This window comes from Oncorhynchus tshawytscha, linkage group LG01 (genome assembly GCF_018296145.1).
Source record: "Oncorhynchus tshawytscha isolate Ot180627B linkage group LG01, Otsh_v2.0, whole genome shotgun sequence".
Classification (NCBI taxonomy): Eukaryota; Metazoa; Chordata; class Actinopteri; order Salmoniformes; family Salmonidae; genus Oncorhynchus; species Oncorhynchus tshawytscha.
The window spans coordinates 56,170,803-56,188,024 of record NC_056429.1 but is presented as its reverse complement, the minus strand read 5'-3'; the positions used below and the strand labels follow the sequence as shown (position 1 = coordinate 56,188,024).

Genomic DNA, 17,222 nt, shown 5'->3' with positions numbered 1-17,222 from the left:
GGCAGCAATTACAGCCTCAAGTCTTCTTGGGCATGCTGCTACAAACTTGGCACACCTGCATTTGGGGAGTTTCTCCCATTCTTCTCTGCAGATCCTCTCAAGCTCTGTCAGGTTGGATGGGGAGCGTTGCTGCATAGCTATTTTCAGGTCTCCAGAGATTTTCGATCGGGTGCAAGTCCGGGCTCTGGCTGGGCCACTCAAGGACATTCAGAGACTTGTCCCGAAGCCACTCCTGCGTTGTCTTGGCTGTGTGCTTAGGGTCATTGTCTTGTTGGAAGGTGAACCTTCGCCCCAGTCTAAGGTCCTGAGTGCTCTAGAGCATGTTTTCATCAAGGATCTCTCTGTACTTTGCTCAGTTCACCTTTCCCTCGATCCTGACTAGTCTCCCAGTCCCTGCCGCTGAAAAACATCCCCACAGCATGATGCTGCCACCACCATGCTTCACCATAGGGACTTGGGAGGCCATATCTTCAATTTAAACCTTCTAGAAAGTGCGTGCCCTCAGGCCTAGAGGGAAGCCAAAGTCATTCTGCTACCCAAGAATATTAAAGCCCCCTTTACTGGTTCAAATAGCCAACCAATCAGCCTGTTACCAACCCTTAGTAAACTTTTGGGGAAAATTGTGTTCAATCAGATACAATGCTATTTTACAGTGAACAAATTGAAACACCCTTTCAGCGTGCTTAAAGGGAAGGACATTCAACATGCACTTACACAAAGGACTGCCACTAAAAATACCGCGGGGCTGTTTTGTTAGACTTCAATGCAGCTTTTGACATTATCGATCATAGTCTTCTGCTGGGAAAACGTATGTGTTCTGGCTTTACACCCCCTATTGTGGATAAAGAGTTACCTGTCTAACAGGACACAGATGGTGTTCTTTAATGGAGGCCTCTCCAACAAAATCCAGGTAGAATCAGGAATTCCCCAGGGCAGCTGTCTAGGCCCCTTACTTTTTTCAATCTTTACTAGCGACATGCCACTGGCATTAAGCAAAGCCAGGGTGTCTATGTATGCGGTTGACTCAACACTATACACGTTAGCTACTAAAGCGACTGAAATGACTGCAACACTTAACAAAAAGCTGCAGTTAGTTTCAGAGTGGGTGGCAAGGAATTAGTTAGTCCTACATATTTCTAAAACTAAAAGCATTGTATTTGGGACAAATCATTCACTAAACCCTAAACCTCAGCTAAATCTTGTAATAAAGAACGTGGACATTGAACAAGTTGAGGTGACTAAACTGCTTGGAGTAACCCTGGATTGTAAACTGTCATGGTCAAAACATTATTTATACAACAGTAGCTAAAATGGGGAGAAGTCTGTCTGTAATAAAGCACTGCTCTGCCTTCTTAACAGCATTATCAACAGGACAGGTCCTATTGGCTCTAGTTTTGTCACACCTGGACTACTGTTCAGTCGTGTGGTCAGGTGCCACAAAGAGGGACTTTGGAAATGTGCTATTGGCTCAGAACAGGGCATTATAGCTGGACCTTGGATGTACACAGAGAGCTAACATTAAAAATATGCATGGCAATCTCTCCTGGCTCAAAGTGGAGGAGAGATTGACTTCATCATAACATGTGAGAGGTATTGACATGTTGATTGCACTGAGCTGTCTATTTGAACTACTGGCACACAGCTTGGACACCCATGCAAACCCCACAAGACATGCCACCAAAGGTCTCTTCACAGTCCCCAAGTCCAGAACAGACTATGCGAGGTGCACAGTACTACATAGAGCCATGACTACATGAAGTCTATTCCACATCAAATAACTGATGTATGCAGTAAAATCAGATTTTAAAAACATAAAAATGCACCTTATGGAACAGCGTGGACTGTGAAGAGACACACACACACACACACACATACACATACATTTTGTGTTGTAGATACAGTATGTGGTAGTAAAGTAGTGGCCTGAGGGCACACACTTAATGTGCTTGCTGTGAATGGAGAGGGACGCACCGGAGCTCAATTTGGAGTCTGAATACTTATGTAAACAATGGTATTGCTGTTTATATTTTTTATACATTCGCAAAAATGTATAAAAACCTGTTTTCGCTTTGACATTATGGGGTATTGTTTGTTGATTGATGAGAAAAATACATTATTTAATCCATTTTAGAATAAGGCTGTAACGTAACAAAATGTGGAAAAGGGGAAGGGGTCTGAATACTTTCCGAATGCACCTGTAGGTAAATGAGCTTTTAGTTTTCATGTATCTTAAATGTGGAACAAGTTTCAAAATGTTCTTAAATGTGATGTTCTGGTGCCTCTATTGCAATTCAGAAAGCTGATTGAGGACCTTATTATGAATGAATGTGTGTGTCTGTTATGAGCGTGTTTTGTATTTTGTATTGACATTTTGATGCGTATTTTCTGTCAGTCAGGGCTCATCTGTAAAAGAGGCCTTGCTCTCAGTATTGACTCCTTGACGAAATAAAGTTGAAATAAAACATACAAAAATACACAAGATGTGTGTGGGAGATTGGAGAATCTGAGTGTGCATCATGCAATCTGTAATATAATGCATTGTACTGTTAGTATGTGGTTTGAGCTGACGTTTGAATGCACATTGGGATGAACTCACATGACAAGCTGGCAGTCAGGTGTGCCGTTGGGACAGGGGCTCTGAGACTTGATGGTGTATTCCTCCGTGCCACAGGAGACGGCCGTGGTGACAATGCGGCGGTGCACGAATGCACACCAGTTCCTGAAAGAGAAAGAGACAGCGCCATTCCTTTGATACTGTGCAATCTCTGTGTGTAATGACACCGGAAACTGGGAGACCGTTGAGATGAATCTATGGAGAGATATTACATCCTCTAGGGGCACGGCGCTGCTGCCAGACCCTGTTCGTTTGTTTATAGTTATATCGCTCTGTTTTGTTTTGTTAAGTCCCAAGTGCGTCGCAAGTTTGAAAGTGGATTGTACATGGCATGTGTGACCCTGTTCATCCTGATTGCTGTAATATTCAAAAAGCTTTACAATGACAAACGGAGATTGTATGGAGCCAGTGAGTAAAACAACCACCGTCACCTAACGTTACACCCGTGAGAATCTGCTCTCTTTCCAAGATAAAGCTCGCACCCTCGAAAACACCCTTGCCTTACCTGATTGTTGTTCTACAAAGTCAAAAACGGAAACTAAGAGGAAGCGAGACTCAAGCGGTGGTGTCAGGAACAGACTACGGAGGCGAGGAAGCCGTCACCCGCTCCCAGTGATCACCATGTCAAATGTGGGGAAGCCGTCACCCGCTCCCAGTGATCACCATGTCAAATGTGGGGAAGCCGTCACCCGCTCCCAGTGATCACCATGTCAAATGTGGGGAAGCCGTCACCCGCTCCCAGTGATCACCATGTCAAATGTGGGGAAGCCGTCACCCGCTCCCAGTGATCACCATGTCAAATGTGGGAAAGCCGTCACCCGCTCCCAGTGATCACCATGTCAAATGTGGGGAAGCCGTCACCCGTTCCCAATGATCACCATGTCAAATGTGGGGAAGCCGTCACCCGCTCCCAGTGATCACCATGACAAATGTACGGTCACTGAATAATAAACTGGATGAGTTAGCGGCCAAGGTTCAATTTGAAGACGACTTTGGGAAAAGCAAGCAATCTGCTTTACAGAAACGTGGCTCAAGCAGGACAATATTGATGTGAACATTAATGGATACACAGCAATCAGAGCAGATCGAGACAAAACAACATCACATAAATCAATAGCTGGCAGCTGTGTATCTTTGTAGTTAATACTTGGGCCACACAGTGTATTGTGATTGAACAAGTGTTCACCAGAGACTATGAGATGCTCATATCATTCAGGCCATTCTATCTACCACCTGAGTTTGGACAGATTACCATTATTCTGGTACAGTACCAGTCAAAAGTTTGGACACACCTACTCATTCCAGGGTTTTTCTTTATTTGTACTATTTTATACATTGTAGAATAATAGTGAAGACATCAAAACTATGAAATAACACACATGGAATCATGTAGTAACCAAAAAAGCGTTAAACAAATCAAAATATATTTTATACTTGAGATTCTTCAAAGTAGCCACCCTTTGCCTTGATTACAGCTTTGCACACTCTTGGCATCGTTGGCGACCTCCTCCCACCTTCTACACCCTCAGTTCAAAAGGCTTCCCTCTGGCTGGTGCTTTAGCATGCCCATGGCCAAGACGAAGGTGATGGACTACTAAATGCAATGTCAATTGTATCGGTATATGTACGTGTCGATCTATTTTAACAGTGCAATTGGGGCAGCTGTCAGTTGTGAGTGAATGTATCCATGTCCTGTTTTACGTGAATGCAGTATGCTGAACTGACTGTTTTACTTGTATGCTGAACTGACTGTTTTACGTGTATGCTGAACTGACTGTTTTACGTGTATGCTGAACTGACTGTTTTACGTGTATGCTGAACTGACTGTTTTACGTGTATGCTGAACTGACTGTTTTACGTGTATGCTGAACTGACTGTTTTACGTGTATGCTGAACTGACTGTTTTACATGTATGCTGAACTGACTGTTTTACGTGTATGCTGAACTGACTGTTTTACGTGTATGCTGAACTGACTGTTTTACGTGTATGCTGAACTGACTGTTTTACGTGTATGCTGAACTGACTGTTTTACGTGTATGCTGAACTGACTGTTTTACGTGTATGCTGTATGCTGAACTGACTGTTTTACGTGTATGCAGTATGCTGAACTGACTGTTTTACGTGTATGCAGTATGCTGAACTGACTGTTTTACGTGTATGCAGTATGCTGAACTGACTGTTTTACGTGTATGCTGAACTGACTGTTTTACGTGTATGCTGAACTGACTGTTTTACGTGTATGCCGAACTGACTGTTTTACGTGTATGCCGAACTGACTGTTTTACGTGTATGCCGAACTGACTGTTTTACGTGTATGCCGAACTGACTGTTTTACGTGTATGCCGAACTGACTATTTTACGTGTATGCCGAACTGACTGTTTTACATGTATGCAGTATGCCGAACTGACTGTTTTACGTGTATGCAGTATGCCGAACTGACTGTTTTACGTGTATGCAGTATGCCGAACTGACTGTTTTACGTGTATGCAGTATGCTGAACTGACTGTTTTACGTGTATGCAAAAAGGTCTTTACTGAGACAGAAGCAGCGAGGAACGAAGGATTAACATCAGCATAGATGCCATCTCCACACCAGTATGCTGAACTGACTGTTTTACGTGTATGCTGAACTGACTGTTTTCTTTAGTATGCTGAACTGACTGTTTTAGAATGCAGTATGCTGAACTGACTGTTTAACATCAGTATGCTGAACGGACTGTTCCACACCAGTATGCTGAACTGACTGTTTTACGTGTATGCTGAACTGACTGTTTTACGTGTATGCAGTATGCTGAACTGACTGTTTTACGTGTATGCAGTATGCTGAACTGACTGTTTTACGTGTATGCAGTATGCTGAACGGACTGTTTTACGTGTATGCAGTATGCCGAACTGACTGTTTTACGTGTATGCAGTATGCTGAACTGACTGTTTTACATGTGAGATTGTATGTGTATGTCACTCTTTAAATGTAAGGTGATGCCAAAGAAGAACTTCCATCCTGGAGTTGTTCTTCTATACTATTATAGGTTTCTCTCTCTTCTATACTATTATAGGCGCTCTCTCCCTCAACGACTGCTGCTACTGCTGCTGTCTCACAGTTTGCTTGTTTGCAATTCTGTGGTTTTCCTTCCTGTCTCTACAGGTCAAGGCTACAAACATAGCATCCGGCACTGACCACTGGACTTCCCATAATCTAACAGTCATTTTGATTTATTTTTAACAGTGCCAAAAATAAAAATCTATTTCAGCAGCATCTGCCTTTTCATCCAACCTTATTTGGGTGTCGTTGCAACGTTATTTGGGTGTTGTCGGACTCTTGAAGAACGTATTGTTTCGGTGGCCGTCATTTCTTATGACGTTTTTAACCCTTTTCTATTTTAGAATTGCTTTTTATGTTTGACAGTCTCCCTCCTGGACCCTATCTACCCTTCATTACTATATAATGGGTCTTTTACTGCCAGCTTCAGTGCCCAGGCCTGGCACGGTGAGTCACCCGCCTGGCTTCTCTCCAGGGTAGTGCTGAAAGAACCATCCCCTGCTTCCAACTCGGCCTTCTCAGCACATAGCAACTACTGACTGGGCCAAGACATCATCTATGGGCTGTCTTTCTTGCCAGGACCTTCACACTGCTGTCTGCATATATCTAATCAGGGAAATTGTAGTCACTTTAATATACCATTTGATTTCAACAAATTCCACAGGTATTTATTTATCTCCATTTCTGGTTAATTATGCCTTCTTATTCCATTTGGCCCCCATTGACCTTCATTTGCTACAGCGGCTCTCCCCTTCTGACCCTCCCTTACCAGCACAAACCTGCACTGAGCTTTGCTAACATGCTTCAGACCCAGACTGTCCAAGCAACCCATTCGAGAAGGTATAGGATAGCCAGGGGTCAGTCTACAACACTGCAGGGGTCATCTCGCCCCTGACACCAGGTGAGACAGGTGCAGAGGGGGATGAATTTCACTGCTCCTGGGTGGCCCTGTCTCGACCAGTCTGTTTGAGACAAACCTCACACCCCTCTGTCCCATCAATCAGGAGACAGAGTTTACTAAACACAGGTCGGCCTGGGGCCCCTCAAACTGACGTGGTAGAGTGTGACATGTCAGATTTGGTGTTTTTTCTGGCTTACCAAAGTGATTGCCAAACCGCTCCCTTCCACTGTGGTGTGTAGCATTGTATGGAGGCTGAATTAAGTAACTCTGCGTGCTTGAGTAGGAGTTTCCCGAAAAAGGACAATCTTTATCTGTTCTGGCACACCCATTCAAGCTTAAGAGCCCCCCCATGGGACTCACAGGACCTTGTATTGGAATTCTCAACATGTCTGTGTCATTGGCTCTCTACTCCACCACTTCTGCGTCCAGGCCAGACCAAACAAAGAGCCTTGACATCCCAGGGGTGCAGCTGCAGAGGAGTGGAGAGGATTAAACCAAAATACTTCATCTGTTTCCAAGGCAACAAGCAAGTGGCTGCATCGTTGTGGCCCTGACATTAGAGTGTTGCCGAAGTCCTTCATGTACTGTACAGACACACATACCACTGCGGTTCGTTTTGAGACTTACTTTACACTGCAGAGACAGAGAATGTGTAGAAACGAGACAGTTGGCGTTTTACAAGATGTTTCACCTTTTCTCACTCTGATCCAAAACTGTCTTTCTCTTGGCCCAGTAAGCTACAACCCCCTTTAGGAGGGGAACTCCTGCTGGATAAAGAGTGGGGAGGAGGGGTGTCACAACCCAGTACTAAGTTTATATTTCATAAACTGAGAGAACAAGGTCTCCTGAACCCCCTAACAGCCTCCAGCTCTACGACGGTGTTCACCCTTACACAGACTAAACAGTGCCACAGCAAACAAGCTCGTCTAACAAGTTTTCAGTGCATGACGATTGCCATTCGAAAGCAAATAAGAGAGTAAATACAAGGAAAGACTGTGTCCCTTCCCATACAAAAACAAAGGACATTTTGAGCAACATCCTCGTTCATCCTCGTTCAGTAGAACAATAATATTAAACTTTTACAATGTGAGAACATTGAGGTCTGCCCTTTCTGCCCTCCCAAGGTAAATGTGCACTCCCTTTCTGGCTGAGAAGAAGGCGGATACTGGATTCTTACCAGCCAATGGCAATGTGCTTTCACAGTCTAGGAATTAGGGTTCCCACCGACTGCTTGCAAAGTTGAACTTTTTCATTGGAAATTCAAATTTGTCAATGTGAATTTCAATTTGTCAACGTCCAATATCTGTCCCTTCCATGCTCAACCCCACCACTGTGCTACTAGCTTGGCAGATCTGAGTCAGAGCTGCCCGGTCTCGCTTCCTCCTGGTCTGCTGTGAAATCCTGAAGGGCCATCTCTGGGAGAGCACAATAGCCGTGGTCATACCTCCTGTAGGCCTACAACTCCCAGAACATCACCCCTCTTTGGCTCCGACCAGGAAGGAAGCATCTGACGCTCTCACGCAGCGCTAACCTACTCCATCCTGAGACACTCCACCACACAGTATACCCACAGACATACACACACTGCAAATCCACTGGACAAACCTTCATACAGCTCTGTCATACAGCTTTGGTGGTGAGTTTCTCTATTATGGTGATATGATGCTAGGACTGTGTTCCCACAGGGACACTGCCCTCTCCCACAGTCTAATCATGGTGTCCTGGGTGGTTGATTAGGCCTCTGGGTTGGAGGAGCTGAGGTTTCCAAAAAGGGCTAACTAAGCTAAGCTAAGAGGCTCTGTAGTCTTGTTGAAGAGTCATGTCATTTAACTAATTCATAGATGTTTTATAGTACCAATAACACCAGACCAGATAGTCCTTTCGCAAGATAAATGAAGAACTAATATTAACAGTAGATCTACAATGTTATTTTGGCTGGGTTTCAAAGCCAGGACTCTTCTTTGCTTGTTTCTTATACAGTACAGCTGGCCTGGATAACAATATCCCCTTTATGCTGCACAAGTGGCCATTATTATGATTTTGTTTTTTGCTTTCAAGAAAAGCCACATTGTGTCGGAGAGTGTTCAAAGTGTTTCAATTCTGCAGAGGACCATGACTGCTGCAGATGATGTTGATTCAGAAACGAAAAGAGAAAATAACCAGATGGGTATGGGGGTCCTGTTAGCCATTGAGTCGACATGGACTCTGAAACCCGACTGTTCACAAAAGGCCTTTGTGCCAATGCCAGTGGCTGAGCGGCGAGGCCGAGCACACTGGGAATCGAAGCTGATTCCTTTAGGACATGTTTTAGAGAGATGTGAGAGCATAGCAGCAACAAGCAGGCTTTTCCACAAGTCCATTCCGGACACACAGCCATTGGCTGCGTTGGTGATGGGTCGGGAATGACCTCGTTCCGAGTGGTCCGGGAAGGGCCACTGAGGGATGGAAAGGGAGCGAAGGTTTTCGCTCTTGAAGCTGGAGCTGGTACATGTCATCCGTACGGTCATCAGTACAACCTCCGAGCCCCACGATGGACCCCAGCAGGAGGGCCAGGCTTTAGACATGGGCTGCACTTTCATGTCTTGATTTCATTCCTTTAGCTTTTCTTACTATTATGTTGATTTTAATGAGAGTGCTTGATGAAAGACATTTGCAGAAAGTATAATTGCCGTTAAGCGACTGTTAATTATGTCTACGGAGCTTCGCCATTAGCGATGACATCACCGATGTAACATCCCACACTAGCATGAGCTGCGTTGCATTTACGTATCTGAGCAGAATTGTTGAAAACAGCTTTAAGCAGTAAACTACCCCTCCCTTATACTTCCTGTTTTTATGGGTTCTTGTAATGAGTTGTTTAGCCTGTTGTCTGGCTCTGCTCCTCTTTGCTTCTGCATAGTTCTGTTCTGTTTTGCTAGCTAGATTGTAGGAGTCCACACAGGTCTACAAGTTCACTCCCTCGCTGTCTGTGGCCTTTCAGAGCTCCCCATGCGTACCAAAGACCCAATGCCTCACGTCAGCCGTGAACCATCCATCCCAACGCCCCTCGTATATCCACATTCCTCGCCCACCACCTGGGTTCTAACACATGCATTTTGGGGGCCCAGAAGTGTGCAGAATGAAACGGCCTCGGACTCAGCAGTGAAGCGCACTGTCTACACTACAGGAGGGAATTATCCTAGCACTGTAGCACACACATACCTGCCCATACGTACGCACGCACGCATGCACACACACACACATACGTGCCCATGCACACACACACACACACACACACATATATATATATATGTATATATATCACCTAGACCCTGAGCACTCACCAAAACAACAGGGGCTGTTACACCCTGGGGATGAAAACATGCCAATAACACTAAACTGAAAACCATTCAGCACTAAAATAAATGGAGATATCTGACCTTTAAATCAGTGTTATTCATATGCTAAACGTATCACACACTCTTGGCGAACAAATATAAGTTTGTAAAAAAACAATTTATTTTTTTAACGGTTTAGAAGAAATGTTTCGGCCTCACAGCCTTCCGTATTGGTCATCCTTGAATGCCTGAATACCTCTCACATATCCACTCTGTTCATCTGTTAATACATCTTTGTTGGACTGCACGTTTATCGTTAATTTAATTTTTCCTTTGCACGGTCAGTGCTCTTCATATGTCAGAGGTATTCAGTCATTGAAATTTCTCGATTTTCTTTTTGTTAACAACCAATGTGTTTACAGACGTCAAGGCCGAAGCACATTGATTCATTCTTTTTACACTGAAGAGGAAGGACTGTATGCATACCTCTCACATATCCAGTCGAACCATGAACCTTGGTTGAGTTGAGAGTTTGCAAAAGACAGTTCACTTTTTCTGTTGCAGAGTAAGAGTTTTTCACACACAGGGTGAACCTCTCACTGACCTCCTCCAGCACAAGAGGATCCAATCAAACCTGGCCCTCAGAGATATCACAGGCTACACGCTGGCCGGCCCAAACCTGAACTCCATTACAGTAATGATGGTGACACATAAGAAAAAGGTCTTCTTTGAACGATGTCGTTAAGTAAACGTTTAAATGGCTGTTCTTAAGGAGGGATAATCGCTAGCTGTTTGAGCTAGCTCCTCAGGGAGCACATTATCAGCGGATCAGGCTAGCTGCGCTGCAATTTAGGGTGTCCCCAGCCGCGCCCTCAGAGCATGCGCAGACCAGCTGGCCGGTGTGTTTACGGACATATTTAATCAATCCCTATACCAGTCTGCTGTTCCCACATGCTTCAAGAGGGCCACCATTGTTCCTGTTCCCAAGAAAGCTAAGGTAACTGAGCTAAACGACTACCGCCCCGTAGCACTCACATCCGTCATCATGAAGTGCTTTGAGAGACTAGTCAAGGACCATATCACCTCCACCCTACCTGACACCCTTGACCCACTCCAATTTGCTTACCGCCCAAATAGGTCCACAGACGATGCAATCTCAACCACACTGCACACTGCCCTAACCCATCTGGACAAGAGGAATACCTATGTGAGAATGCTGTTCATCGACTACAGCTCGGCATTCAACACCATAGTACCCTCCAAGCTCGTCATCAAGCTCGAGACCCTGGGTCTCGACCCCGCCCTGTGCAACTGGGTACTGGACTTCCTGACGGGCCGCCCCCAGGTGGTGAGGGTAGGCAACAACATCTCCTCCCCGCTGATCCTCAACACTGGGGCCCCACAAGGGTGCGTTCTGAGCCCTCTCCTGTACTCCCTGTTCACCCACGACTGCGTGGCCATGCACGCCTCCAACTCAATCATCAAGTTTGCGGACGACACAACAGTGGTAGGCTTGATTACCAACAACGACGAGACGGCCTACAGGGAGGAGGTGAGGGCCCTCGGAGTGTGGTGTCAGGAAAATAACCTCACACTCAACGTCAACAAAACTAAGGAGATGATTGTGGACTTCAGGAAACAGCAGAGGGAACACCCCCATCCACATCGATGGAACAGTAGTGGAGAGGGTAGCAAGTTTTAAGTTCCTCGGCATACACATCACAGACAAACTGAATTGGTCCACTCACACAGACAGCATCGTGAGGAAGGCGCAGCAGCGCCTCTTCAACCTCAGGAGGCTGAAGAAATTTGGCTTGTCACCAAAAGCACTCACAAACTTCTACAGATGCACAATCGAGAGCATCCTGGCGGGCTGTATCACCGCCTGGTATGGCAACTGCACCGCCCTCAACCGTAAGGCTCTCCAGAGGGTAGTGAGGTCTGCACAACGCATCACCGGGGGCAAACTACCTGCCCTCCAGGACACCTACACCACCCGATGCTACAGGAAGGCCATAAAGATCATCAAGGACATCAACCACCCGAGCCACTGCCTGTTCACCCCGCTGCCATCCAGAAGGCGAGGCCAGTACAGGTGCATCAAAGCTGGGACCGAGAGACTGAAAAACAGCTTCTATCTCAAGGCCATCAGACTGTTAAACAGCCACCACTAACATTGAGTGGCTACTGCCAACACACTGTCAATGACACTGACTCTACTCCAGCCACTTTAATCATGGGAATTGATGGGAAATGATGTAAATATATCACTAGCCACTTTAAACAATGCTACCTTATATAATGTTACTTACCCTACATTGTTCATCTCATATGCATACGTTGATACTGTACTCTATATCATCGACTGCATCCTTATGTAATACATGTATCACTAGCCACTTTAACTATGCCACTTGGTTTACATACTTATCTCATATGTATATACTGTACTCGATATCATCTACTGTATCTTGCCTATGCTGCTCTGTACCATCACTCATTCATATATCCTTATGTACATATTCTTTATCCCCTTACACTGTGTATGACAGTAGTTTTTTTTTGAATTGTTAGTTAGATTACTTGCTCGTTATTACTGCATTGTCGGAACTAGAAGCACAAGCATTTCGCTACACTCGCATTAACATCTGCTAACCATGTGTATGTGACAAATAAAATTTGATTTGATTTGATTTGATTTAATGTATGTATCCAGGTTAGAATAATGAAATGTCCAGTAACTCAGCTCTGGAGCAAAGATCAGGCTCCGCCGGCAGCCTGGGCTCTGAGCACAAACTGCAGGAAACCTATTGCTCTCTTATGGCTTTCTATGCAATTAAGATGAATTGCGATTGATTAAGCTCGGGTAAGGAAAACCATGTGCCTACTTTCGACACTTTGGTGAGGTGGGACTGGAGAGAGCACATTAACAAGAAGCCCAGCCAAACCAAGGCAGTGAAATCCCAGCAGTTCTGCTGAGGAGGGCACATGTAAAAGTTTACTAAAAGACTTTACCTTGGTTTAGTTCACCTCATCAGCTCAAGCTTCATGCTGATTGTAGCGGTGAGATAAGACCCCCCCCCCCAAAAAAAAAAAAAAAATTTCTGGGGCACTGCATACAAAGTTGAAGTCTGAAGTTTACATACACTTGGGGTTGGAGTCATTAAAACTTAGTTTTTCAACCACTCCACAAATTTCTTGTTAACAAACTATAGTTTTGTCCAGAGGTGTGGACTCGAGTCACATGACTTGGACTCGAGTCAGACTCGAGTCACAAATATGATGACTTGCAACTCGACTTTGACTTTAACACCAATGACTCGTGACTTAACTTGGACTTGAGCCTTTTGACTCGACCTGATACCCTCCCCTCCCCAAGCACAAATATTAAAATCGATGCTATTAAAAAAGTGTGCAACGCATCAACTCTTCATTTAACGGATTACAGTTAGGACCGGACAGCAGCCTACTATAACCACACAGTGTGTGTGTGTGTTGGGCGATTGTGTACAAGTCTACATTGCCGAATTGCTCCCCATAGCGATCCTCGATAGTCGATCACTATTGGGGAGGGTGTCTTTCTCATAGCTACCCATGTATTTCCATGGAAATATAACGTTTATTTGGAAAGTAATAAATATATAGATATTTTTAAAAGCATTCATGATTTGCGTAAATGTAATATACTAACGTACTCTTGTTAAAAATATGAAATGGTATTACATTTGGTAAAGAGCACATTATGACTTGTTTAGGACTCAAAACTCAAAGTTTAGGACTTGATACTTGACAATCTTGACTAGAGACTTGACTTGGACTTGCCTGTCTTGACTTGTAACTTGACTTGGGACTTGAGTGCTAAGACTTGAGATTTACTTGTAAAACAATGACTTGGTCCCACCTCTGGTATTGACAAGTCGGTTAGTTAGTTCAATGACACAAGTATATGACACAAGTAATGACACAAGTAATTTTTCCAACAATTGTTTACAGACAGATTGTTTCACATATAATTCACTGTATCACAATTCCAGTGGGTCAGAAGTTTACATTCACTAAGTTGACTGTGCCTTTAAACAGCTTGGAAAAATCCAGAAAATGATGTCATGACTTTAGAAGCTAATGATAGGCTAATTGACATAATTTGAGTCCATTGGAGGTGTACCTGTGGATGTATTTCAAGGCCTACCTTCAAACTCAGTGCCTCTTTGCTTGACATCATGGGAAAATCTAAATAAATGAGCAAAGACCTCAGAAAACAAATGTGGACCTCCACTAGTCTGGTTCATCCTTGGGAGCAATTTTCAAACGCCTGAAGGTACCACGTTCATCTGTACAAACAATAGTACGCAAGTATAAACACCATGGGACCATGCAGCCGTCATACCCCTCAGGAAGGAGACTCATTCTGTCTCCTAGAGATGAACGTACTTTGGTGCATATCAATTCGAGAACAACAGCAAAGGACCTTGTGAAGATGCTGGAGGAAACGGGTACAAAAGTATCTATATCCAGAGTAAAACGAGTCTTATATCAACATAACCTGAAAGGCCACTCAGCAAGGAAGAAGCCACTGCTCCAAAACCGCCATAAAAAAGCCAGAAAACGGTTTGCAACTGCACATGGGGACAAAGATCGTACTTTCTGGAGAAATGTCCTCTGGTCTGATGAAACAAAAATAGAACTGTTTGGCCATAATGACCATTGTTGTGTTTGGAGGATAAAGGGGGATGTTTGCAAGCCGAAGAACACCATCCCAACCGTGAAGGATGGGGTGGCAGCATCATGTTGTGGGGTGTTTTGCTGCGGGATGGACTGATGCACTTCACAAAATAGATGACATCATGAGGCAGGAAAATTATGTGGATATATTGAAGCAACATCTCAAGACATCAGTCAGGAAGTTAAAGGTTGGTCACAAATGGGTCTTCCAAATGGACAATGACCCCAAGCATACTTCCAAAGTTGTGGCAAAAAGGCTTAAGGACAACAAAGTCAAGGTATTTGAGTGGCCATCACAAAGCCCTGACCTCAATCCTAGAGAAAATATATGGGCAGAACTGAAAAAGCATTATATATTGTACTATACTATAGTATAAGGAAGGCAGCAGGCGCTGCCTTATATTATACTGACATTTCACATTCTTAAAATAAAGTGGTGATCTTAACTGACCTAAGACAGGGATTTTTTACCAGGTTTAAATGACAGGAATTGTGAAAAACTGATTTTAAATGTGTTTAGCTAGGTATATGTAAACTTCAGACTTCAACTGTATATGTGAGCTGCTCCACGTTCTTAACGTGGGTAGTAGCCATAGCCACCGGGAAGATGTTTGGGGGTGCTGGGATTTTTTGTTGTTGTTGCCTACTTTTATGAAGAAAAACATACATTTTTTTCTTTTTTTCAGGGGTTGCTGCAGCACCCTCAGCACCCCTGCTTCACACAGATATGGTGGTAGCTGTTATTACACACATGCTGGTAGACCAAACATTTAATATTCTGTTTGATGTGCATGCTGCGAAGTGCATGTGTGTGTTTGTCAATCCACAGGTGGTTGTTCCTGTGTTTTCCTTCTCCTATAAATACGTGTCTGCACAGGCTGTCTGTCAGCTGAGAGGTGGCTAGCTACTGTGAATAAACACTTACCCAGTGCGGGCTGGGTAGCTCCCTCCCTCTCCTGGTGGGGGAGCACTCTCCTCGGGCAGCAGACCCAGGTTTTTTTTTCCAGGACCAACCTGATGGGGTTTTCCATGTGGTCCATGCCCCAGAGGGTGGTGGGCAGATCCAGGCACATCAGGTTCGTGGCCACGGGGTCCTGTCCTGAGGTGGGGAATGTCAATCCCCCCAGGTTCAGGATGGACTCCTACCCCCATCCCCTGGGTACCTAAGCCTTCTTTCTCCAGAGGCAGGCCTGGGTCCTCTTCCTCCACCTCTGGATCTCTGGCCCTGACCTCACAATGAGCTGTCACCAGCAGCCCCAGCACCAGCAGCATCAGTTCCCCCACAGTTGTCATGTCTGCTATGCTGCCTGGTCCTGATCTATCCACACTAGCTAGCTGCCAAAAGTGTCTGAGACCTCTCCGGGACTGCTATTTGTTTTTAAAGAGTTACGTTTTGGAAATACCCCGCCCCCATGTTCAAAAGTCACCCTCCTCCTCCTCAGGCTAGGAGTCCCCTCCCACTGTTCCCCTCACACACACATGCACTCACACCCCAGTCACCCAAAGCCCTTTTCAAAGCCCTCTAACAATCCTCGGAAATGAGCCTCCTACCGACCCATCCCCTCCCTCCCTCAGGCCCGCAGGCTGGAGATGCCGTTAGGACCCCCCCCCGACACCACCACCTTCACCACACACACACACGCGCGCATACACACACATACTCCAGCCGGGCCGGTGAGGAAGCGGCTCATTTCTTATGTTCTTATCACCTCACCTCTGTCTCTCTTCCTCTGACTGGCGGAGTGCAGGAAAGGGATGTTAGGGCGGAGAGAGAGCAGGAGATTGGATGGCTTTTAAAGGAGTGTAAAGGGTTGTTGACCAGAGGATAGGGGGAATCAGTCAAATGTATCTGCATAGGAGAGACTTTTCCCTCTAGTTATCTCTGTCTCTATGCATCAGAATCACACACAGACCCCCACACTGACCCATATGAGTAATCCGTTTTTAAATAGATAGTGGGAAGATGAATGATGTTATGACTAGGGTTGCAACATTCCGCGAACTTCAATAAATTCCCTGGTTGGAGGATTCCAAATTTACTGCTAATTCCCTCCTGATTCCGAGAATCCTCCAACCGGGGTTGAATTAAACCAAAGAATTTATTGAAAGTTCCCTAGTTATGACTATACATTGTTGTTTAGGTCACAGATGAGTTAGTGTTTGAGTTGAAACTATTGTTTTTCGGTTTATCATACATCTGCTGCCATGGCGATGGATGTTCCAATATTTGAGTGATGTAACTCCCATGTTAAGTTTCAAGTTTTTAATGTCAGGTGCAAAAGTACAGTGAAATGCCTTTCTTTCAAGCTCTAAACCCAACAATGCAGTAATCAATAACAATGTAATACTATAAATAGCATAAGGTAGAACAAAAACACACAAGAAATAAAAATAAGAAATAAGAAAGTATGCTATATACAGGGACAGTCAGTTCCAGTACCATATATACAATGTGCACATTTAACTAGACAAGTCAGTTAAGAACAACTTCTTATTTACATTGATGGCCTACCCCGGCCAACCCTAACCCGCATGACGCTGGGCCAATTGTGCGCCACCCTATGGGACTCCCAATCACGGCCGGTTGTGATACAGCCTGGAATCAAACCAGGATCTGTAGTGACACC

The 17,222-nt window shown here is 44.7% G+C and overlaps 1 protein-coding gene across 4 annotated transcripts in view; it reads right to left on the bottom strand.

The window, feature by feature from the left end:
- The window catches only part of LOC112260736 (multimerin-2), a 30,914-nt gene extending 14,939 nt beyond the window's left edge, over positions 1-15,975 (bottom strand). For 3 of the 4 annotated variants that reach the window (XM_042323343.1, XM_042323346.1, XM_042323355.1), the window contains exons 1-2: positions 15,521-15,974; positions 2,597-2,719 (exon numbers count right to left, since the gene is read on the bottom strand). In XM_042323343.1, coding sequence (XP_042179277.1) covers positions 2,597-2,719; positions 15,521-15,888 — 491 coding nt within the window. In that variant the 5' untranslated portion in view covers positions 15,889-15,974. Of the gene's footprint in view, positions 1-2,596; positions 2,720-15,520 lie in introns of all 4 variants that reach the window. The other variant, XM_042323345.1, reaches the window with a different exon arrangement.
- Positions 15,976-17,222: the final 1,247 nt, after the last annotated feature.